This window comes from Cinclus cinclus, chromosome 2, assembly GCF_963662255.1.
Source record: "Cinclus cinclus chromosome 2, bCinCin1.1, whole genome shotgun sequence".
In the NCBI taxonomy this organism is placed as follows: Eukaryota; Metazoa; Chordata; class Aves; order Passeriformes; family Cinclidae; genus Cinclus; species Cinclus cinclus.
The window spans coordinates 32,512,621-32,538,683 of NC_085047.1; the positions used below are offsets into that span (position 1 = coordinate 32,512,621).

The window sequence follows — 26,063 nt, forward strand, 5'->3', positions numbered from 1 at the left end:
TGACTCAAACCTGCCCTGCACATTGTAGCACTTTCCTGAAGGAAATTCCAAACTTTATTTCAAATTTGAGATTAGTGTCCAGCGGCGTGTCTATTTCCCAGCTGTGTCCTGGGGCTTTAGTTTCTTATGTTTGGTTTTACATTGTTCCTTGGTTCCTTTGGACAGGTTTTCTGAATGCAGTGTCCTTGGAGTGACCCTGAAATGGTATGTGCAGAGTGTGTGTCTCTTGAAGGATCTCTGTCTGGCTTTGTGAACGGGAAGGTACTTTCCCTTAGTCAAGCTGAGGTTATAATATGGTTCTCCTCTCTAACCAGAGGAACTGGAGAAGGGGACAAGAGTGTGGCCTGATTAAGCTAGGCACGGTTCAGGATGTTAGTTGAGATTTGACTTATGTGTTTGAGAAGGCAAGATTAGACTTCTTCAGGCAGGAAAGCAGACAATCAGAATCAAGAAAATTCTTGATGTGGTGTTAGGAGTGAGCTGAACATCTGTATGTTTTGTATGAATTTTATATGTATTCCATCTAGTAGGATTTCAAGGTATCAATGGCCATAAGACATGATCCTAGAAGCTCTGGATTTATACAGTGCTTAAATGAGGTCATTATTTGCAGTAAGCTCATGTTGCCACTGCTCTGTAGGCTGGATTTCTAGTAGTTACTAATTCCAGTTGGATAAGGATTTTCATTTGAACAAGAATAAGCATCTGGAAAACAGATACAATATTAGCCCAAAGAAGTTCCTTTAGAGCACTGAGCATTAAAATTAGTCCGGACACTTTGAGTCTTGGGACAGAGATATGTCTGTGTTAACGTGATGAACAAATGACATCTCTTTCTTCATCTTTCCTGGTCAATACCATTTGTTTGTTCAGGCAAAGACCTGCTTCCTGACTGGAAAGCATGCTACTGTGATCCCTTCAGATGGGTATTTTAAGCTTCATTGAGGAAACCCAGGGATAACTGAAAATTTGCTTGTTTGTCTTTGAGAAAGAGGGTCTGCAGTTCTGGCTTGCTTTGAAATCAAATGGGTCATCTTCAAGAGGAAGCTAAAGTGACCAACAGAACTGATGAACTGATTTTGTTGTCACAGAGAGGAGTTTACATTCCTTCTAGGTAAAATGAGTGTACTTTTCTTCTACAAGTACTTATGCTTTCTTGCACAGCAAGCCTTTTCATGTTTGTGTAAGTCTCATTACAGATTTAATTGGTCTTGGAGGGAGTTTGTAGTGCTGCTTTCCTACCAGATACTTCCAGGTCTGGTGCTGACCCCCAGATTGCAGCATCCATGCTGCTCTGGGAGTTATTGCATACAGCTGCGAAGTGTATTTCTACTGATATTCCTGCATTCCTTCCACAGGGTGCAGACGTTATTTATTTATTTTAGGTGTTTAACCTTATAGACTTCAGAAAAAAACCCACAGCTGTATAAGTGCAGAGTTGCTTCAGGTAATATTTTGTTCATGAATGACAACTGATGTCTTTGTCTTTTTTTTTTTCTTTTTTCCAAGTCTTTTTCACAGTTGTGAAAATGAGCTGTTTAAGCAGAAAGAATAAGCTATACACAATGTGCTGACCCCAGTATGTGAGTAAACAGCCTGGAAAATCAGAGAAATTAAACTTTTTATTTTTTTCAATTTAGTCACAAAAATGTAGAGAAAAGGTTGGCAATACACTTCTGTTTGTACCAGTTTAATTCCATCTCCATAAGCTGCTGCTAGCAGCAGCAGAGTGGAAGTTCAGGGCTTTCTTTAGAGGTAGCAGAGCAAAAACCAGAGGACCACTGCTGGTTTGTACTACTGGTGAGTATACTGTCTCTCTAAGAATCAGTTCAATTGAATTGTGTCAGTGCCTTGGAAAGCAGCAGAGAAATGCACTGTGGTATATGAAATCATACAGCAGATGTTGTTTTCATTCACTTAAACAAACTGCTATGCCTTTGTGATCTGTGATACCACAGTTGCTTTTCACTCGGAGTTTTGGTGGCTGTTAAATCTTTCAAGGCCCAAGTTTTATAATCCTCCAAGGCGCTTCAGAATACATTCTTCTGCACAATGCATAACATCAGTGTAGTGCTGAAATGCTGAAATTCTTGGGTCTATTCCAGTTTAATTTTTCATGTCCTCCCCCCACCCTTCCCCCCAATCTGGGCTGCAGAGAAGTATTGTAAAGCAATTTCTGTTTCTTAAATGCATACCCTTCCAAGCTTTTCCATGCTGATTTCCACTTGACTTTTGCATTACTTTTTTTTTTTTAATTTTCTCAAGTGTTTCCTCTGAAAGATTTTATCTGTCAGCCTTTGGGCTACCATTTGTGTTGGGGACATGGTTAATTTTTATATGGTCTCCAACTATTTTGTATCTTACTCAGTAAAACAGATTTGTGCCCAAATTCCTGCCAGCCAACTTATGAACTATTATTGTGTAGGTACTGTATTAGTTGATAACAAAAGTATAGTGTTTAAAGCTTGAACCTTCAATGTATTTAGTATATCTTCCTTTATTTAGTTTAGACTGTGATATAAGGTATGGACTTCGATCTTACTTTCTCTGGGGAGAAGCTTCCTTTTCCCTCCAGATAAATAGCTTTTGCCAAGGTTTGTGGATGATAAATGATTGTCAGTCTTTTTCTTCTCATTTTTCAGGCATGAGCAAGAGGGTTGTCTTGAAATGACATTTGGACAGTGACTAAATAATACAGGTGGAGTTAGTTGTAGACTAGGAGTGACAACCTTTGAGTCTTGCATTATTGAATTAATTGGGTACTGTCAAAAGTTCTTGCTGGAGGTTGTTGTATTAACTGGAAAAGATTATGAAGACTTTGGAGAAATTAAGTACTTATGTAAAAGAGATAAAATTAGATATTTAGGAGTGAAGGTGATGACTCCAGGTCATTTCTGTGATCAGTTCAGTTGCCTGTCATCACATATTCGAGGTAGCCTTAGGGTTTTTCATTTAAGGCAGCCCTGAAAAAAATGAATAAATAAATAAAATAGAGTTATTTACAGAAGGAATTTTTAAATAATACCGATGATAAAAGGGTGAATGTCACCAACCAGTATTTGAGTGGCTGTTGTGTGTCTGAATCAGGCTGTGGTTGCTGACCAGTTTCATCATCCTGGTGTGTTCTGCTAGAGCTGTCACATAGTATCACACCTTTAATTTCCTACCATCCAAGTAGGGCAAAAGAATGGTATGAGTCATTAGTAGGAGAGGCTTTAATTATTCTGGACGCCCAGGGGAAATCCGTATTGACATTAAGAAAGGGAAAAAAGTGAGAGGATTTGTGTTTTGAAGATAGGAGCACTGGCACACATTATTCTCTGCTGCTCACTGTCCAGTGAGCATGTTGGGCTCTCCTAAGGCTCAGCTCTCCTCTGTTACTGCATAGTGCCTGGGACAGTCCTACCAGAGCCTCTGGGCTGATACTCACAGCTTCTGTGCCTCAAGTTGTTTTTTTCCATTGTAGGGAGGACTGACAAATGCTGTGTTGGATGTACTTTGTTGGTCAAAGCTGTCAGCTTTGATCCAGTGCTTTCTGCTCTGGATAGACCCTTAGAGGAGTTGGTGCAGACATAGAACAGGAAGCTGGGATGCTGACACCAGTGTAGAGAAGAATGGCTGGAAGGAGTTAAGAATGATGAAAATTAAATGGATGATCATTGTAATATGTTGGTTGCTGCTTAGTTTTAGCAGAGGCTGAACACTAATCTCCATGTCTGTTATTTCCTTCCAGTCTGACATCATCAACCTGCCTTAAAATAACATTTAAAATACATTTTATTTTGTTTTCCAGTAAAGGATATAAAGGAAGCAAATCTGCCCTTCAGCAACAATCTTATTGCATGTAATATTGCAACTTTACATCATCTCAGCCTAATCTCTTTAGACTTTGATTGCATTTTCCAGATGTAAGCACTTGCTTTTAGTGGGCTTTCTAGATTGGTATTTTAAATGATCTGCCTATGTCAACTGTTTTTACTTTAAATTTGCTTTCAAAATCCTTCCAGGTGTACTTCAAAGTAATTTGTGTGCTTGCTATCATCTTAGATTAATGTTTATTAGGGAAATTGTGCTTTCTTTCCATGTGGTTTCCCATACCCTAGGAAAGCAATATTAAAGCATGACAGGATGGCATAGAAACTGGCTGTATTGCAAGTTTATTCCTTGCAGTCTGGTTAATTGTGAATTTCTTGGATTGAGAATAAAATGTCCTGTAAAGAAGGTGTGTATTATGCTATCATATTTGTCCAAGCTCTTCCTGCTGTCTCAAAAAAAGGCCATGAATAGATTCTAGCATTTTTATTGTTACATTTCTAAATATTGTTATTTTTCATGTAACAGTACATTCAAAATGCAAAAGACATTTATTAATGTTCCATGATGCCCTGCACTCGTGACAGGCATTGGTGTGATAAACGTGTAACTACAGTAAGATAATAGGCTTCAGAAGAGAGATAGTACTTGGCTTTTAATTTAGGTGTTATGGCTATCCTTATTCTGGCCTATCACCTCAGAATATTTTCATTGCAATTGCTTTCATAATTACCTGTTAAACTTCACAGCTGGTCCTCCACATCTTTAATCTGCTGTTTTAATGCTCTTCTGGGGAAGAGCAGTTCATCCTGATCTCAGACTTCACTCATGAAATGTTTTGAGATAGATACCTCTGAAAAAATTAGCAGTCACCCTTCCTGGAAAAAATAAATCAATGCAAGTTCTGGGGCTTTAGACACTTTTTCTTTTGTGATAGCCTTTAAGAATTCCAGGAGAAGAAGTTCATTATGCTAAACATGAGAATTGGTAACAAAAAGACTGTTTCTGGAAAGTACCTAGCTATTACTGTGACTGTACTGTTTACTTTGAAGCTTTACTTATGAGAAGTGGTGTGGTGAACTCATTCGTTTTCATTGTGACAGCTAAGGATGGTCAAGTGGCTAGAGGAACACACCAGTGTTTGAAAGTCCTGACTTCAGTTTAATGCAGGTTTCTTTGTGACTCAGGCAGCTTTACCCAGCCTGTCTTGCAGGGATATGGAGACAGAAGACTGGGGTTGCTTAGACCCTGCAGTAACAGAGACTAAATAGGTGGCCAACGTGTTTTAGATTTGAGGGGAAAGAGCAAAAATCTCTTTGGCCCCACAATAAATATTTCACTGTCTAAATTTAAATTTGTTCTGTAAGCACAAATGTATTTCTGGGATTGCAAGGGTATCTTCAAGTGTACTGGTTTCTTACAAAGAAACAAGTGGAGCTTTAAAATGTGAACTTGTTAAGTATTATCTTTCATTTATTTTTAGTATAATTTGCATAAGAAGCAAGGTCAGTGTCAGTATAGTCTTCTGTTAGGTTGTAGTTTTTCTGAATGCCTTTGCTATACTGTAGCATAGCAATTTGCAAAGATGAGGGTAAGGAAAAGGATAGCTTAATTGTAACCTAGGGCAATTCAGAAGCAGTTTATAATAAGGGCTTTTGTAGGGTGTGCATACCAAAGAGGCTTGTGCATAAGAAAATACACCCACACTTTGCAGGTTTGAACTGAGCCTACTTGTGTGTGTTCTGTTAGTCAGCAGTGTCCAGTGCTTTCTCTTCTAAATACCTTTTGATTGTTTTGAGGAACACAAGTAACATGAAATAGTGTAATCAGACTAAAGCCATCTAAAAATATTAGCTGGACTAGTATGATGAAAGCCAAGGGAATGAATTCTGCAGCTGGAGTATAAACTATGTAAAATCATAAATGAGAATGTATCACTTGACACAGCATGTTGGAACCACTTATAAATGTGGCTGGGAAATAAAATCAAATTGTGTTGTTAATAATTAATATTTTTTCCTAAAATTGCCTCTTTACCCCTTCCCAATGCAATATATCCCTGAAATGGTTTGCCTCTTCAGAAGGATATCAACTTACATATCCTGGAGAAATGGAGGCCCAGCAAGGGAGAAGCAGCCTAGAAGGTCTAGAAGCACTGCTCTGCATGCTGACTTTAAACACTTACGCCTTCCAGCTGGCCACCAGCTCTGCAGCAGCAATGTTGCCTTCAGTTTATTTGGCCTTGTCCCAGCACTTGGACTTGCTGGAAGCAGCTCTGCTGCTGCTGGGGCTGGGACATGTGTGACAGGAGCTCAGTGTGCTCACAGCAGTGGAATGCGTCTGAGTTGGTGCTGGCCATGGAAAGGCATCTGTGTTCCTGCCTGGTTTGTCACCTTTCTTCACCCACCGTGCATTGTTTTCTTCACGTATCTTGCAGTGTATTGTCCATTCTGTTTGAAACTCTTGCAGGATTCATGGGTTCTTTTGGGAGATGCTGCTGCCAAATGCTGGATTTCTAGATGTCCTACTGAAACTTCCTTTTTCCTTGGTTCAGCCTGTTAGTGCTCATCAGAATGCTTTCTTTAGTGATGCAAGTAATATTTCTTTTCAATCCTTCCCCCATGAGAATCCTTTGGATTCCATGTTGCTTTCATGTAGCTTCTGCCTGGATGAGATTTAGGCAGCTGTTCTTTCTCTATTCAGATCTTTGTTTTCCTGTGTAGTACTCCTAGTTGTTATATATACTCCCTCCCTCTCCTTTGTGCCTTACAGTTTTTCTCATAATGGTATGACAACATCTATACAGAGCTAGATTAAGACGTCTTTCCTTTGTAATGTACTTCTTTACATTTTTCTGTGCCGTTTTATCTGTCTTTTAATTCTAGATGCCTATGATCTATGTGAACTTGCTCTACTAGATCTTCCTAGGTATTTAAAATTAGAAATCTATAGTCTCAGTAAAGATCCATTGATTTATTTATGTGTACTCATTTTTATAGCTCCTCAGGAAGCTTTCATACACAGCTTATACAGTTCAGTAGTTCCTTCAGTATTTGTGTCCTTCAGTATTTTTCCTATTTTGTTATTAGAAATGTGTTGGCCATTACAAGTTGCAGTTGAATTGTTGGAAGCTGTAACCTCAATTAATGTCTCAGTAAACAAAATCAAGGTCAGCTTAGTATTCAGAAAGGAGAATTATACAGTGTAAGAAATTGATCTTGTAACTTAACAACAAACACCCCATAATCCCATTTTTTAATTGTTATTTAATATTTTTATTTTTTAAGTCAGCATTGGTGCTGTGTTCCAGCCTGCAGTAACACTGTGTTGTATTTCACTGATTCACGGGAAGTTTGTATTGATCCTTCATGCACATTAGCAAGTAGGGAGCCCAGTAATTACATATTGGCAAGATTCCTCTAGGGATGACTTGGTTTTCTCCCCTTGAGGTCCTTCTGAAATATCAAATGGAAACAGAAGTTTTCATTTCCTGACACTCTGAAGTGCAGTTATTGTGGACTTTGAAGTGGAATATATTAAAACTGGCCGGTGGAAGTGAAAATCTAATTGCTGCTCTGCCCTTCTGGTGATAAGCCATAAGCAAAAACATTGTGAGGTTGAAGTTAGTGGCCAAACCAAGTGATTCTGCATAGCTGGCTCTTCTGAACAAGAGAGCATACCTAATGGTAGATGGTTATGCTCTCACATGTGCCTGAATTGCATTGCTTTGCAATTTCTTGGAACTTGGTAAACTCCCTAATAATGAGCTGTAGTTTGGACCAGAACTGTGTGTGATGATTCCAGAAACAAAACCATGAAATAGAATTCTTTATATCTGAAAGCAGATAGAAGGATGAATCAAGTTTTTCATGATGCCATCTGGCAGGCTTTCTTTTTTATAATTATTTTTAATTTCTTCCTGCAGTTATGGAAAAAGATAAAGCTACATGATCCAGGAATTGACTGTGCAGAGCACTATGATATCCAGACAATGAAATGGATGTTTTCAGCCTCAAAACCTTGTTTGTTTGCTTGTATGTTTTACTTAAAGGGCTACTTTGACTCTATTACAACTTAGGAAAGTGGCTGCTATTTTCTAAAATATGTACCTTTCTCCTGTTTCGCAGTGGGTTGCAAAAATCTTAATATGAAAAACCTTACTGCTGAAAAATCTTACTGTGGTGAATGTTGTGTTTGTTAGTACTAATATTAAATGAGCTCTTTATGTATAGTCAACTTTTTAAGCAGCAAGTGTTTTCTTCTTTCCTCTCTGAGGGTAACATTTATTTATCTTGATTTTGAGTCTTGTAGAAACCATAAGAGTAAAAAGTCTTCATTTGTTTGACACAGAGAGCAAGAACAGTTTAAAACTTGAAAAGATTTTTGTGCTTGGTTAACCATGCTGTCATTCTGTGTACAGACATACGAGAAAGCATCTCTTAACACAGGATAAATCACACTGATAAGCTTGTCAAAACTTGAACATGATAATTTTTGCTTCTCTTTTATGATAGCACTTTTCCTCCCTCACTGAAAATAGCATCTTTAACTCCCAGCATTTTTCCTTATCTTTTTTGCATCATGTTTATTATTCGTTTTTGACCATGTTCTTTTACAACTTATTCCCAACTTTACTTTTTTTTCCCTCTTTTGACACTTCATCCAAATTTATTGTAGCAATTACTTTCTATTGTGGAATTAACTACATATTTGGAAAAATGGAAATTTTATGAAAGGTACTTCAAATTTGTGTCCTTCCCAACTGTGTGTACTATGTCTGTGCAACAGTAAGCTCTATATTGTACCTGTGTTTACCTGTAGAAACTTTCCCTCCTTTTAAGTTATTTTTTTTTGTATTTGTGGTCAGTCTTTCTACAGATGTTTGTGTTAATGCTAGTACACATATTTTTTAGGGCCTGAAGATGACTGTGAATGTACATGCATTAGAAAAATACTTGTCAGGTTTTGCTGCTGTATTTGTAGAATGGGAAGCAGATGTGTTTTAACACTCATACTGTTCTTCTTCCTACAGACAGAAGCTTGTTGAAAAGATGTTTTGCATAAATTTGATTTTGTTCTGGTACCTTATGGTATTGTCTCAATAAAAAAAAAACATTTCTTTGAAGCAATGGTTTACATTAAAAGAGTCTTGAGAGACTCCTTTGGAAATTTGTGCGGTCAGTCACATTATCACAATTAGGCATTAATTTAGCCCTGTACTTAGTACCATGTTCAGTCTTTGTGGACATGCTCTGGTTTAGTACTCTGGTAGGCTACTGCATCATGTAATCTGATTGTGGAGCTTCCTGAGCTCCACCCTGAAAGCAGGTTCATCATGCTGCTCGTTTCTTTTGGGAAGCAGTTGTAAATATTTTCTCTTTAGTGGGAAGCTTTCCTCTTTATTCTAGCCTGCATTTATATCTAGCCTGCATTTATATCATAGTTTATATCTATTTAGTCATTGTCACTATTATCCTTCAGTTCAAACAGCTCCCTTTTGTCTTTGGCATTGACCCACGATGTCTTTATAGAGCACAGTTTTGTTCCATCCAGCCATTGTTTTGTTCAGTGAGCTGAGCAATTTTTGTCCCTTCTGAAATTGTAAGCTCTCATTCATCACTCCCATCTGAGCAGAGCTTCTCTGCACCTGATGAGCTTTCTCTTTTCTTTTATCAATAACTAGAGAACAGTGTATTCTACTGTTGACTTGCATAAAGACATAACTATTTTCACTGCTTCTATTGGAAATAAATTTAAGGGGTTTGGTGTGTACAGTGATGGTTTGTGGTCAGTTACAAGACAGTCCAAATTCAGTTTTCTGCCTTTTCAATTAGATTTATTCTACATATGGAATAAGGATTCATATTCATATTGAAAGGTGTGTTCATGGCCATCATATTTAATCCTGTTCTTGTCATTTCAGTCTGCAAGTTCATTCATTTCTCCCTCAGATAATGTGGTTTGCCTTTCTGTTGATGGACATGTTGAAGATAAAATGTTGAGAAGCAGTCTTTTGTCGCTAAAGAAAAATTAGGTCACTCCCTGGACCAGTATTCATGGAATCCAGTAGTGAAATATAAGAATGCTGTACAGAGTTAATCCCAGGTCTATCCATGTGCATTCATCAAATTTCTGACATACCCTATTTCTTATAGGCATAGCCAATAATTTCTTCTTTGGTTGTTTTATGTATCTTCTGCCTTGTGCTGTAGTTGCAATTTCTCTGTCATCTGGTTTTCCCATGGAGTTCTGCTGCATTATGTTCCCTCCATTTTAAAAAAAGGAAATTTAGTGGAAAAAGGTGATTTTTTTTTTTGACAGTTTGAACTGCTTTCTCATTTTCAACTCCCTATTTATTTCCTTCAAGGCTTGTTTCACTTCCTTGTTTGCGAAATAACTTTAGAGTTATGGGTCTGCATTGTATCACTTTTTTCTTCTTTCTTTATATTCTTTGCTAATCTCTGTGCATATCCCACTGCCATTTTCGGATGGAATTAGTAAAAATCCTTTTTAATGAATTTATAAGATATTCTGTGTGAGGATAATCCTGTAAAGACTAGCAAGACTTTTATGAAATACGCATTCCTGGGCACCTTGGGTTTGCAAGAGGCCTTGGAGTTTTTGTTGCTGAAAAAAGGAATTTTGCTAGCAGCATGCCAGAGAACTTTATTGTTCCCCTGCCCCCATTTCCCCTTTTAACAAAATGTACACAACTTTCATTAAGTATGTTTGCAGATAGGCTTGCCTAATCCATGCTGCAAATGTTCTGAATAATTCAGGCCAAAAAGTGCAGAGAAGGAGTGGCAGGAATGTACAGCTAGATTAGGTCTATGGTATTTCCTCTCTCAGCAAGATGGTCCCAGATTAAATGCTCGTACATTTTCAATAATTTAATGTAATTATAGCTTTACAGGAAGTGTTAAAACCTTCCCTTCCCTTTCCTACAGAAGAATCTGTTTTCTGCATTCTTACACCCATCTAAGTTTGTTATCCTATGCAACTCTCTTCCACAGTCATGTGCCTTCCCAATTGTGGATAAACATCATGGTATTTCTTTTGTTTGGCATTTTCACATTTGAATTTTTGCCAGACTTTTGACAGTTTCATAACTAAGTGACCTTGAGCAGTGACATTTATATAATGTCTACTGACTTCTATTGAAAATGGGCATATCTGAGCACTGCTATAGAAAGCAGAAATTCTGCTATCCAGGCTATGTAACCTTTATTCTACTTTTCAAGGCTCAATGACATGTTTGCATGACTTACAGGAGATCGTGGCAATGGTCAATGTGTCACACAACAGCATTTGAGTGAATTTCTTCCAAACGTGGTCTCAGTTGAAAGTGAATCACTACCCATTGCAACTCTGTGGGAATGTGGTAAAAGGCTGATGATACCACCAAGAATTTGAACATGAAAAAGGCCTTTTATATTGGTATAAACTTGTATATCCTTGCAGAAGGTTTTTTTTTGTTTTCAGCTGGGCTTCTTTTTACATAGAGGAACTTACTTCGGAGCTGACTACAAGAGTGAGATCTCTGGCACATGTAATTTGACTGTTACATCTTGGTGAAATTCATGATTGGGCAGGATGTGATGTAAAATCAGTAAGGAAATGATTTAAAGGAGTTATGATAAAAATCAGATGAGATTTTTAACTGGTTGAGAAGACTGTCTCAAAGTGAGATTTGTATGTACTTTGTGAGAATACAGAAAAGCTACCTTGCTCAAGGGAACTAGGTACACTTCTGCTACATGTGTTCTTAAATAACCTTTTTTCCATTTGAGCATGAATTTTCTTTACAACTGTGAAGTATGGATTTTTGTTTTTAGAGGTGCTGCAATACCTTAAGGTTATATGAACACAGTTTGGTATGTTTTGCTTTTCTTTTGGATGGATTTTGGCAAGTAGGATTCCTGAAAAATAGCTGCTTGAATTAGGGGTGTGATTCAGAAAGGACCTGCTCACTCTTGTTCTTTGTTCTAGAATGGGAAAAGCTTCTGGGATTTTCTGCTGAATAAAAAATGCAGAAATAGGGAGTTTGGTATCTTCATAGCCTCATAAATTGGATATTCCATTGGGGTAGTTGCAAATTAGATTTCAGTTTTATATATATTTAACTGATGGTATGTGAAAATGTGCAGATTATTTTATATAAGCCTTTTTTAACAGATTTGCTCATTTTCTCAAATTGTATGGCATTTAATTCCCATAACATAACCTCTATTTTCTAAATTATGATTTGTGGTTAAGCTAAAAAGCTGAATCTGCATCCCTTCTGTTGAGAGATGTACCATTTCCTTTTGTTTCACTTAAACTTTGCAGGATTTCATTGCACTTTGTCTTAGGTCAGCACAGTTTGGAAAAGAAAAACAAACCAAATCTAAATCAGTGTATAAGAGCTGAGCTCTTGGCTTTTATTGCTTTCTCTGGTCTCTGCAACACGTCTTTTCTTTGCATTGGGTAGAATGTAGGCTAGAGTCCTGGAAGGGTTTGGGTTTGGAAGGGACCTTCAAGACCATCTAGTTCCTTGCTGGGGGCAGGGACACCTTTCACTAGATGAGGGATGGAGAGCAGTGGTGTCTTGCTGAGCCACTTTCTGGATGAAAACTGTTGAACCTGTCTCTAATGAGTGAATGTAATTTTGTTAGATTTAGTTAAAGTGCGTTGTACCCAATTCTAAATCTCTGCTTTATGTTTCTGTCCTACAGGGAACACAGTGAGTAACCTGATTTTCATTCTACCTCCAATCTATGGTGCGATTCAGACCTATAAAGATGGCCTTGAAAAACGGTATTTAGCTGCATATTTGTGTCTTACAGGTATGTGTAGAATTTAATTTGCTGTTTCATTATAAAGAGGGCTCAGGCAATGGAAAATATATCTAGATATTAATAAACCTGCAGTTATATACAAATATTATGTGTGAAAAGTAGACCTCAGTTTGCTGCACTTGTTAATGTTTACAGAAAATTTATATCTGTTGGAGGGACATGAAATTAGAATACACTAAATAATTTGATCAGATTTTAAAGTGGCCCTTTTCTGGCTTTGGGTGATGCTTAGTGCATCTTGGCTTGCTCTGTACTTTTCTCTTGATTTACAGAAGGTGTCTTGTGTATTCTACTTAAAAAGTTTCACACTGTTTTAATATTTTTGTGACATTTTTATGGGAGAGTAATAGAGGAAGTGACCAAGATGTAGAGGGAACTGGAAAGGCATTCTTTCATGACTTTGGATTTGTTTCCAGTTCCTCTTTGACATGTATCACTCAGCCATCATGTCTGGGAAGTTTTGCAAGAATGGAAGAACAGCATGATATTCATGTTCAGATCAACTCAAGGGAAGTCTGTCCATTCTAAAATAACAAAATTCAGAGAAGAACCAACTTCCTTTTAAATGTTGTGTGACTAGAAGTCTTGTGCCTTATGAGAAAAGATGGGTGAAGATGGTTCAGATTTGACAGTTGGAGCTCAAAACTAAATTTCATGGAATTTCTGTGTTTCACAGGATTTCTGTGTTTGCTATAGCTCCTGTCTTTATGGAGATTTTCCCAGTCTTTGGAGTGGTAAGGGATTGATAAATGTCACTTTTAATATTGGCATGTTGTGTATTTAGGCGATGTTGTTGGAAAACACATATCCATATGCTAAATGTATCCTTGATACCAGTTAAACTGTAACATATACAAGGTGCAAATTTACAAGTTTTCAGTTAAATCAGCTTTGCTGAGCTACATGAAATATAGGCAGCCACAATGCACTGCTTTGCATATTGTCTGAGCACTTTCTAATTAGCCATTTGTAGGCTTTCTATGGTTTCAAGTAATTACTAATTTTTCTCTCAGTATGAAACAGAGAGAATTCTTAAAGGTCAGGGTTTACTTTAAAAAGACATGGTAGGAAATGGTGTGTAAATGTTTGCTGAAGATGACTTTGGGTGTTCTTGAATCACAGTGTCCATATTGCCATTCTTTTTAAACTGTGAAAAGGAACCCCTTAAATTAAAAGTCAGTTTGAAACTGACTTCACTGTGATTTGTACCTACCTTTGTCAGTGGCAGTTTATGATGGACAGAGTGTGCCACTATCTGACCAGAATGTCAGGCTCTCACACTAGATGGGCATTTCTCATATCCCATTTACTGTTTAAAATATTTTTTAGAAAACTAAAACAAACAAAAAAAAACCCCTCTTTGGTCACACTAAATACCGTGGACTTCAGTTTCTCTTCTCTCTGGTGTTGCTGAAGGGGAGCTGAGCCTGCATTTAGACAGCGGTGATGGAAGGCAGTCCTGAGTTCCATCTAGACCCTGCTCATTTGTGACTGAGTTGGCTTTGATTCCTGTCTGAAGTGATAAATGGCTTGATTTTTATCTCATAATGTTGGAAGCTAACATTAAAGGTCTCTCCAAAAGCATTTCCCTTCTGCTTTGTGTCTGCTTCAGTATTTGTAACCCTATTTTACAGCAGTTGTAAGATGTAAAGAAATGTAGAAGACTTTATAGTTTCTCATGAAAACAGGAGCAAGATGATTTTGAATCACAAACCACTTAACATTTCCTCTACTACAGAATAAAAGCAGTGAATGATAACATAAAAAAATTAAATATGGTTGGAATGTGTCAGGAATATTGGCATTCTCTCTATGCATGTAACTGAACAAGAAGCATACTGAAATGGAGATAGAGTAAGTGTACAGAATATTCTTTCTGTAAGAAAGTACCAAACAGAATTCTTTCCATCATATGAATTTTATTTATTAATAGGTTTCACTCTATTTATTTAATTTGTAACAAATAAATGTAGACTTCATCTGTGAAAAGGTAGGGAATTTAACACAAACTTGTGATTTCACTTGAGGCAGCATGCTTCATTAAAAACCATGCAGCAGAGCTTCTAGCTGAGAGTTGTTTTGTCAAAGTAGAAATCCTTTTAACAAATCTGCTGTGAAGATGGGGGTGGAAGGGAGGGCACTTTAGGTTTTAACAATTTTGAATAGTTACTGAGATTTTACAAGACACTAAAAGACAGCTGTCAAAGCCAACAGTAAAATTAAATCTGTTAGCATTTGAGAACCTAAGAGATGTTGTTTCTAGTAATTAATTTTGATCCACATCAGCTGTTTCTTTTGCATGCTTCCAGACATTTAGCTGATTGTCACTTCCTTCGTGTTTTACCGCGCCATGTTCAGTGCTTGACTTTTATATCCACAATTTCTTTGGTTGACATTCATTTCCTTTTCAAAGTAAATACATTTTGAATTATGAAAGTGCTGTTTTTTTCAAATACACATGGTGTATGTTTCACATACACCTGTTAAAATCTTGGCATGACAACAAGGGGTATTTCTAAATACTTGTTTAAATAAATTTTTTGTTCATACTGGTGCCAAGACTGAGTTGTACTTTTCAGCAAGGCCTTTGAGATACAGCACACTGTTCTCAGCCCTTTTTTCTGCTGCCTTTCAGCATAAAGTGCATGTTCTCAATCGTCTCAGTAGGAACTGAATATGATTTTTAAGCTGTAGAGAACTATTTAATCAATATATAAATTATGAAGAATAATCTTAAGCCATTATTTCAGTATGTGAAGTAGGTGGAACAAATCATCTGACCATTACTACCTTAAAGAATAAGTGGTTGGCTTTGAGTAGTTCCTTATGATTTTGTGGTATTGTATCAGGTTCTACACATGCCAGTTTCTCATGCATCCTGGGGAACTGTGATTCTGAAATGCTTCCTACTCTAGAAGGGTCTTGACTTTTAAAAAATTTTGTGTGTGTTAATATATAAGTGTAACTTCTGGACCTATGGAAACAAGAAAGCACTCATTGAAGTAATATTTATTAGATACTTCACTTGAAATTTGGAAGGATTGTTCTGATTTGTATTTCTTTGGCCTGTTTAATAGGGCTCAGTCATTCAAGTAGTGCCAAAGTGGAGGAAAGAAAAAAGGTGCAAAAATTTTTCTGTGTTAAGCATAGCCATAGGAACTCTTAAGCAACTTACTAAATTTAATTTCCAGTGAAACTTTTGAAAACTCTTGTGAAAGCAGTTGTTAAAACCTCTTCAGTCAGAGTTAATTCCCTTCCTCTTACCTAACACCTGTAGAGAAGCTCCCAGGGCTGTGTCAGTGTTGGTAAACCAGCTGTGGTTGGGAACATTCCTGAGTGCTGAAGCCAAGCAGGTGGAACAACCCATGTCTGTTCATTTTAGCCTCCAAAACAAGGTGACCACACAGAGATTCCCTGCTGAGTGCAGGCCCCGGATGCTGCCGACTGCTGGGCTGTGCCTGGAAGCTGCTTGGGGAGAGTGCTTGTTGGAGCAGGCCAGATTCATACCACAGACTGTTCCAACAATTCACTAGTGCAGATACTTGTGCTGCAATGTCTGGGAATAGTACCAGCCAAGCTGGAGTTAATTGTAGAGCTGTACCTCTGGAGTAACCAGTGTCTCTCCTGTCTCTTATGTGGGGGAGGGAAACTATTATAACACACAATAATCCATTAAAAATGGTTCATTTAATTTTTTTTCATCTTGTTTCATTCTTTAACTTTTAATGATGCAGTGTGATGTCGTTAATGTTCAATTAAGTTCTAGCATTGTAAAAAAAATAAAAGGAAATTCAGCTCCAAATTTAAGCACCTAAATGTATGTGTCTACCTGTGCAGAGGGTTCTGTCTGCCGCTGCAGTCACAAAAGCCCAAATAATTATTTGACTTGTTCTAAAATACCTGTTTGGTTACCTGCATTACTCTTAATGACATTCTCTAAGTGGAAGCTTTGATGCCTAGTTCATGTGTAGATACCTAAATAAAAGTGTTTTCATCTGTGAAATCATAATAAACAGCTTTTTCTGGAAATTATTTAGGCTCATAATGAGAATTTTGAGTGCTGATGGGTAGTTACATCAAACTGAATTATCACTGATTATGTGATGCTTCTGATGCTTCCTAAAACTATTGAAAAGAATCCCTCTAGAATTCAAATCCTGATGATTTATAGGGTGCATATGTAGAGCTGAGTCTTTTGTATAATATTAGCTTATTTCTAGCCATAGGTATTGCCCTTAAATTTTTTGACAGTATGTGTATGAAGTAAAGTTTGTAGATACATTGTTTTTACATCATGGTAACACCACCCTTTTATCAGCTGGCAGTAACTACACAGGGTGTTTGCTGCAGGACAGAAAAAGACCCTGTTAGTCTACATAGAGAGCAGCAACCATGACTTTAATTTCTAGTCTTCTGAAGTGCCATTTTGATTTCATAATATTGTGACTTAATGTATATTCTGTGCTTAGTACATAATTTGTATATATCCCCTGTAACTTGGGATCCTGTAACTGGTTCATTGATGTAAAAATGCCAAGTGACTTATAGTATTTATGAAAAGTGAGTTACAGTAGTTAGAGAGGAAATGATACTTACTGCTTCGGATGGAGTTAGCACTTCCCAACCAATATGCAGCTTTCAGTGGGTTAAGCTCCTTTGCAAAGGCAACACCTAAAATATGAAAACTGAAACCCCTGCTTACAAGGTTCGGTGTGTCAGTGGCAATACGGGAGAGTTGCTCCTCTTGGAAACGTGTCATTGCAATAACAGTGATCACTCGTATTTTGAAAAGTACAAAGCTGGCAGAATCTCTCATTGCAGATGGTTTTTGTGAAGTGAATGTTTCTTAGAAATGTCTCAAGTCTGGAACCCTAAGATCTGTCCCTGTAAGCTTTTCTTCTTCCAGATATCCATTTTATATGGATAGATACTATAGATAAAACACTGTTCTACAGTGCATAGTAAAATTTCATAATCAGAGAAACTCCAGATGTGATTATTACACAGAAGCAAGATGGGTTCTATTCATTTGACCTTTAGAAATTAACTGTAGTCACTAAATTAACTGTTGTGACACTAATATCTGCAACATTCTTGATTTTTTCAAAGACTGAAGAGTAAAAAATAATCTAGAAATAATTGCTTCTGATCGTATAGGAGGAAGGGAAGGAGTTCAGTTGCTGATTGTTGAGATTTATTAACCCAAATAACATTAAAAAAAAAAACAAGGAAACCCCAACAACATATTTTGTTAACTTAAAATCTGCTGAAATTTCTTATGCAATAATTTTGCCCATACTTGCAAATGACATTTGTTACAAATTGTAAGAGCTTGTATTCTTTGACAGCCAGGATAATGGATGGCACTGTTTTAGTGATGATCTTAATGGGGTTTTTTTTCTCCAGAATGAACAATTGTCATCATATATTCTGTATACATAAAAAAATGGCTATGAGAATTTCTCATTAGAATCTCAATGAAGGTGAAAGCAGTTGTTGCTTATTGTTTGGAAAGATTTTTCGGAAGCAAACCAACATAATCACAGTTTACAGTAGTGCATGTGGTTGTTTATTTTCTGGTAGGAGCTGTGCTTAATTTTCCCAGAGAAATAATGACAATGAAGTGTTTGGTGATACACTGTGAAATGTTGCTATATTACAGTTTTGCATTTCAATAAAGCTACATGCTTAGGTATTTAATTTCATTGATCAGGTGTAACAATCATAGTTCTAGTTAATAACATCTAAGGAAGCATCTCCAGACATGTCTCTTGACTGTCCTGGCAATTCTTTACAGAGTGCAGAGAGACAGAATTCTTGTTTATCCATCAGTGCAACTTGACTGGTGGGTAGGCAATGTGATACTCTAGCCACAAAATATGGCAGCATTACTCAGTGATCAAGGCTTGAGTGCAAATCACTTGGCTTCCTCTGAAACTACAGTCTGAGGTAAAACATAATTTCTTTAAGGAAGACAAGACATCGCATTACTGTACTTGTTCTTGCACAATAAAACTGAGGTGGTGCTTAATGAGAGTGTTTTACTGATAGTATTTCCAAGTAACAAATGATGCATTAAAGACTGTACCAGCTTTGCTCTAAACAGAGAAATTCAAGAAGCATTATTCATGCCTGACTGAAAGAAACTGTATAGGCAAAGCATGTCTCATAAAGTAATTTGAGAAGTAAATTCAAAATGTGTAAAGAAAGTATTTCAAATAAATAGAAATAATTTCTTAGAAGCTTATCTTTCTATAGAGAAGGCCTGGAAATGATGATCTCATTTCACAAAATGAATCCATCCTCTGTGGGGTTGGTTTGTTTGCCTCAAAATTCTAGTTCTGAGTTCTAGTAGCAATTCACTTCTGCTTTTGAATCACAGAATAGTCTGCTTTGGAAGGGAGTCACAAAAAATCATCGAGTCTAGCTCTTGAATGAACAGCTTCTGTAGGGATCAAACCTGAGACTTTGATGTTATTGGCACCATGTTATGTGGAGACAACAAAATGCTTTCAGTGAAGTGCATGTTTTAAAACTGGACAGTAAGCAGAAGTATTGAGAGGCTTCCAGGAGTACTAGTTATTGAATGATGCTTTCCCTTGTAGAAGGGTTGGAAAAGAGAAATCTTAATTTACTTAAGATTTAAAAAAATAAAAGGAAAAGGGTAAGCTGATGTATAGTATTTAATTCAGTTTGGGTTCCCTCTGCTCCTCTCCTCTTTGAGATTACACCCAGCTCATAGGACACAGTATTGAGGGGAGGTAAAGAGGGCACTGACACCCAAAGCCCCTAAATTCAGGGATTTCATTGGTGATTAATATATAAAGTAGAAGGCTGTGGAAAATTTGGGGCTTGCCCCTGCAGTGGAATGCTGATATTCTAATTTCTTTTTCACTGTTAAACATGCATTTCATGCATTTAAGTTAATGTACCTGAAAATTTTACATGTCTACCATTATGCTGATGATAGTTTTGATTTGGTTTCAGCTGTGGGATTGGGATCTTGGTGCTTCCACATGACCCTGAAGTATGAAATGCAGGTGAGTACTGATAAGTAGCTGTGAATAATTTTCTCTGTGTATCTCAGTGTACAGTCATTTTGCCATTTCTTGGCTAGATGAAACTTGTATAAAATGAGTTAATCTGACTTAAGTATCATTGTACATGGCTCCTGCTCTCAACGAAGCAGTAATGCAGATCTTGTTTCAATAGATATTTTCCACTGATTATATACAGAAATATATACTTGCATCTAAAATAAGAGCTATCATAAATTGCTTACGTTGGTAGAGGATAGCTGATCCTTTGGGAAATCATGTTATGTTTTTACACAAGATGTTACTTTAAAATTCCTGCAGCTTTGGCATAATAGCAAGCAGTATAAACTATAGTTACTGCTATTTATTGTAACTTGTCTCATCTTTATGTTTCTATTTATCTAGATGTACCTGTAGCATTAATACTGAAATCAGTATCTCCTGTGTAGCAGTAATTGAGTCATCTTTTCTCTTATTTTCGAGTAGACAACATTCTGTAACAAGTCACAGGACATAGGGATTTTCCTGGTATTTCCTGTTTTCTAAAGGGACACAGGAAGTCTTGTCCTATTCTCCTGTTTTAGGCCTGCAAAGATTAAGGAAATGCATCTTTGAATACAAGTCACGGTGAAGTGGGATTTTGTTCAAAATTAAGAAGCCTACATTTAAAAGTCTGCTGGAAGTCTGTGTTCCCACCACAGTCAATGGAAATACAGTGAAATCAGTGGAGTGGAGAGAGGCAGTTGGCTGGGCTGAATCATTCTACAGACTCCACTGGCAATCTTTGCTCAAAAGAGATTCATTTGTCTAAACAGAGATGTTTAGTGTTATTTTAGACCCTGTGAGTGTCCTGTCAAGCCTCCAGCTTCCATCCCACAGAAGTGCAGCTTTCTTAGACTTCCATCATATCTTCCAGTCTTGGACGGGTGTATTGGAGGTGACAGAGCATCTTGGGTGGCATTAGGCAACTATGCTGTGGCAGCTGAATAGAGTCCTGCATTTCTGCTGATCACAGTGGGACCTACATATTGCTGATTATTTGATGTTTGCCTCCACGATGCTTTGGTTTGTATCTCTGGCATGTGATGGAGATTGTCAGTTTCCACAGAGCATACAAGAATATTTGGTGCTTTTCTTGGCATAAAAAAAGTTTCACCACTCCCTCCCAAATTAGCGTGCCATTTTTCCATATTTGGTGGTGAAACTGCCTTGAATTTCCACCTTTTTCATATTATTTCCCTCATCTACTTGTTCCTATCATGGCCAGTATTTCAAATCCTCTTTCTCACACTGATGCAGAAGTGAGCAAGGGCCCCCTGAAATCACAATCATTAAGATTATCCAGACTTGAAACCTTTTATGAAGGGGGGGGGGGGGGGGGAGATTGTGGGTTTTTGTTTGCTTTTTTTCAGGTGAGGGGTTTTTGGGGTGTTTTTTGGTCTTGGTTGGGGTTATTTTTCAGTTGTTGTTGGAGGTTTTGTCTGTGTGTGTGTGTGTGTGTGTAGAGGCTTTATTTTAATCCAAGTCGGTTTGCTGATACTTGCCCAATAGTTCAGGTATTGCATCAGAACAACTGAGGGGCATGTGAACTGTAGTAAATAAAGTGGGGCAGAAGCAGATGAGAGGGAAGCAGGAACGTCTTGCATCATTTTGTCAACTGATGTAAAAGGCTTCCTGTGAGGTGGAGAAAGTACATTTATTTTGGCAGCCAAGTGAAATCCACAAGTGGTCCATAATTATTCCAATTGTTTGCTTACTGATCACCATGGAGAAAGCACTTCAACCAGTAAATAAACTTTTCTCATTCACTTTATCTCTTGTTATGGTTAAAAATCAGCACAGCTGTTCAAGGAGACTTTTTTACCTTTGTTTTGCAGTCTTAATACTGTAAATTATTAATTTAATTTGCTTAATTAAGAAAAACAGGAAAGTTTCTGTTCTTGAAAGCAGTTTTTTAAATAATTGTGAGGAAATCACCCCTTTTTCTGTTATTTTTATGGGAATCTGCTTGATTGGATTCTTGAGGAATGCACAAAATATTTATTTAGCCAGTGAAATCAGCTCTGTGAGTTCCCTTCTTTCCACGGTTCTTCATTGTCTTGGCATGCCTTTGACAGTACTCCCAGAAACATTAATTCTTTTGCATACCAACCTCATTGTCTTCTACCTGCAAATTCTAGTTAAGATCTTTTGAGAGGCTCTTTGTTGCTACTGTAATGTCCCTGAGATGCTGCCAGCATATGAACTTAAAAGTGTAATCATCTGCCAAATTTGAAAAATTTTCCTGTATTGTATTTCTTGTTCTTCCCCAGCTTTCTTCTTTTATGAGGTATTAAATGACTCATACTCTTTAACAGGCACGTGAATTAATCCTGTAGCTAATTCCTATCAGACTTGGAAGAGCAGATCTCTGAATTTGTAAAACACTATTACTATAAAGCTGAATTCAGCTATTGCTTCTATTTTGTCCCCTCTAAGGCATGTCAGCAAAGATAACCTACTGTGAAGGTAAGGTGCCACTGAACATGCCTGTTAGCTTCAGCTGCTGCCAATGTTCCTGATGCTGTCTTTGTGCTGCCTGTTGTGGTCCATGACCCTGCAATGCACAGGTGCTGGGATTTAAACCTTGCTCTGCAAGGTTGGCTGTGTGCTGGCTCAGCATCTGGCTCTCCATGAAGTCAGACCAGTCTGATCTCCTCACTGGAAAGAAGCAGTGGCAGTGTGGGGGGGAAAGCAACATCAGCCTTATCAGTGGCAGCTGGGCAGCAGAGCTGTTTAGAACTCTTGTGAAACAGTTCTAGAACTTTATGTGACCAAAATCACAACAAGCTAATACATCTCTCTCCTTCCATAAAGAATTAGATCCACTTTTTTTTCCTTTGCAATAGGAAATTTCAAAGCTAAAGTGAAGTTTTTAACTGTGCAGTTAGAGAATTATCCCAAAATGAGCAGAATTAGGCTGGCTTTATAAAAGTGTTTGAGTAAGCTACTTACTGCTCTTAACAAGTCTCATTGTTCAGAATAACGTAGTTATGAACTTGTTAAGTACCCTGTAGCAGTAGTGGGAAAGCAATTTCTTTACAGGCACAGCCACCAAGAACTTTGAGTGATGATGGAAAAAGGTCAAAATCTTTTTTGCATCCAGTTCTTGTTTTTCTTAAAAGTCAAGCTCTGGAAGTCCTAACTATTAATGTTTGCTTAACATATTAGAAATCAGAGGCTGTGGATCTTCATTGATCCATTTGTATCCTTGTTCTTTTCCATGATTTTCAGTCCTTCTTAAGAGGAGGTAAGTTTAACTGTATATTCATAAGCAGAAATTAATGAAAGTTCTTTGATGATAAGTTTTGCAAGAAAATTATGCTATGATTCTTTTTCCTTCTAATGATGAATGGCAATTTTGAGTGTACCTGCTGTTGAGAAATCAACTCTCTTGTGATTGCAATTTTAATTCCATTCTATTAAGGTGGCAAGTTCCTGAAGAAATAACTTTTTTAGCTGTAATACACCTGTCTTCTCCCCAAGTATAAAAATTATTTAAGACAATAAAACATTATATGTCTCCATAATTTCTGGGGGTAAACCCCAACAAAACAGCCCACAAGAACCCCACATCAAACAAACAAACAAAGTGTCTCTGAATTAAAACAACATAAGAAATTTCTAAAATTAGGAAGTAAATATGCAAGCATATTGCCCATCCTAATAGGCTAAAATTTTATTTTGTGCTATGGAAAAATTGTGTTTCAATTTCTCTGTAAAGAAAGAATATGCTACTGACTGTAAGGTCATAGATGGGATGGTCTTCTGCAGGCTGGCTTTACAGAACTAATTCATACAAATATTTTAAGAGTCATGAGCAGCAAAAATGTCAAGGTTCTTTGAAGGCGTGGGTATTTATGAAGCATAATATTCAAAAGATTCAGAGTAATAAGCTTTTTAATGCAGCAGCTTTGGTAGCTGAGCAGGGTTTGACAGTGCTACGTGTTAGAGTACAGTCAAGAAGATGGTTATCCAAATAACTTAAAAAGTCCTGTTTACTTAAGACTTACCTCTCCTTAGTTAACTTAGACAAGCTTGTGAGTTAAAAGTGGCTTTCATGTTTTGATGTCTTTGCTTTTTATAGCTGTTGGATGAACTGCCAATGATATACAGTTGTTGTGTGTTTGTCTACTGCCTGTAAGTATTTGTTAATCTTTTTCCTTGAATATTTATGAAATGTTCACTTTTGAAATGCAGACTCTCTGAAGCCAAATTTAGCATATATAGAGAGAAGGCTTCCACTGCTTTCAGTGAGATCTGATTTTGTGTAGCATTATGATATTAGAGTGCCAGCTTTAGTCCTAGTTTTTGCTAATTTAGATAGATTTTACCAGTTTTTCTTTTAGTAGGGAAAAAAACCCCACTCATTAAAGACTTAGTGTAGTATACAATCAGAGCTCAGTGCTACTTGTATAAAAACAGCTGACATAATAAAATCAACTTTAGTAATGCCTACAAAATTAGCAACATTATAATTTATTGGAGCTGGATTTCTATGATGTAGTCTGGCTCAAAATGCAAATTTCAGTTTTCTGGCTAAACCTGCTTTTCACTCATCTGGAAAATTAAAGGGACGATATTTTATGAGGAGTTGAATGTATATTTTGGGAGAATGTCTTGGAACATGCAAGACAGCTTAATGCAATGGCAGGATGAGTTCTCTCATTTAATTTTGGGAGAAATGTAATATTTGACAACTGTAAAGACACCCAAAGTTGGCTTTTTCTTGCCTGTTGCTGCAAGATCTGGATTTAGTATGATTTGTTCTGTCACTTGGCAAATCCAAATGATAGATTGTTGCAGACAAAAAGAGGTAAAAAAGGTCTTTTTGCTTTTGAACATATCAAATATTCAGCTGTTGAAAATTTTGATGTCTTGGTGAAGATTACTGGTTGCTTGCTATGGATGCTTTAGGACTAAACCCCTATCTATGGAAACTGCCCTCAGTCTGTGATTCATACATTAGTGTGATTTGTTCAAACTCAGGACAAGAATCATAATGCCTCTTTTAGTGGAAGTATATCCATTGTAGCTCCCTATTGCCTTGAAATTGCCTTTGCATTTATCAGATTTGAATATGATTGGAAAAAAGGATGAGAAGTAGCTACAAAAATGTATCTGAATTTCTTTTTTAGTGCAGTGGTTACTTTATTATCTTCAAAAGCACTGAAGTCTGTTACTGCATTTATAGCTCCAATAAGATTCTGTGTATATATGTCTGGTAGCAGTTAAAATGCTCCAAAAAATGAGCTAATGTGTAGTTTAGGAGGCCTTTAATAATTGTTTTAGTTTGCTTGAAGGTAAGTTGCAGGTGGTTGTGCACAGGACATTCTCTTACCCATCATTCAGTCCTGCTGATTCTCAAGCTGTGTAATTACTTCAGCAAACCATTTTGAATGTTGCACATTGTGCTGCCTTTAGACTCTTTGTTTCCCAGATGTGTTTTTATTTTATTTCCTGTTATTAGTTTATGATGGTGTTTATTTCTCCAAGTTTATAAACAAAGAAACTAGACAGGTGTAACCTGGAATTATACAGACAGCTTCCTCCAGCCCTGATGATAATGCGCTTCTCGAAATTCATTTTTGTTGGGATTTTTGGACCTTTTTTCTGATGGAGATACAGTCTGGGATGTGTGTGTATTTCCATCACAATTCAGACTGAGGTGAAGTGTAGAGATTGTGAAGGTAATTTTAATTGGTTGTTTTACATACTGGGTGCAGTCAGGTGGTTTTACTTTCCACTTCTACCAGTACCCAATCCAGCAAATTTACTGCACTGCAACTGTAGTGAAGCCATAAACAATCTACATTTTAACAGATCTCAGTTCACTGTTTTGCAAGGCAGTCCTTTTCCTACACTGCTGTTTGCTCAGTAATGTTTTTGACAGCTCTGTTGCATTTTAAGCTAATTTCTAATTTGCCATCCATTATCACCCTGTTAGCACCTTTTAAAAACACTTCTGCTTCCCAAACTTTTCTAAGATTGGATCACTTTTTGGCATATGCTTGAGCTTATTGATGTTAGGTTTATTTTGCTTTAGTTTTTTTTTTTTAAAGCATTTATTTGTAAGAATATGATATTTTTTACAATAATGTATCTTTATTGAAGGAGTTGGAGTTTCTTGAAGTGTCGAAGACCAATTTGGATCAATTTTCTCACAATTTTTTTTAGTATTATACATTGGAAATTGCATCCATTATATGGTAAGTGATAAATGTTATCTCTCTCCTTTATCCTCTCTTCCAGGTATGAATGTTTCAAGTACAAGAATACAGTCAATTATGCACTGCTTTTCTTGTTAATAACATACAGCGTCGTAGTCAGCATAGTA

At 37.0% G+C, this 26,063-nt stretch overlaps 1 protein-coding gene across 1 annotated transcript in view; it reads left to right on the plus strand.

Annotated features, from left to right (window-relative positions):
• ACER3 (alkaline ceramidase 3) overlaps positions 1-26,063 on the plus strand; it is a 49,997-nt gene that overhangs the window by 6,716 nt on the left and 17,218 nt on the right. The window contains exons 2-5 of the mRNA XM_062513825.1: positions 12,528-12,638; positions 19,638-19,690; positions 23,814-23,866; positions 25,979-26,060. Coding sequence (XP_062369809.1) covers positions 12,528-12,638; positions 19,638-19,690; positions 23,814-23,866; positions 25,979-26,060 — 299 coding nt within the window. The remainder of the gene's footprint in view (positions 1-12,527; positions 12,639-19,637; positions 19,691-23,813; positions 23,867-25,978; positions 26,061-26,063) is intronic.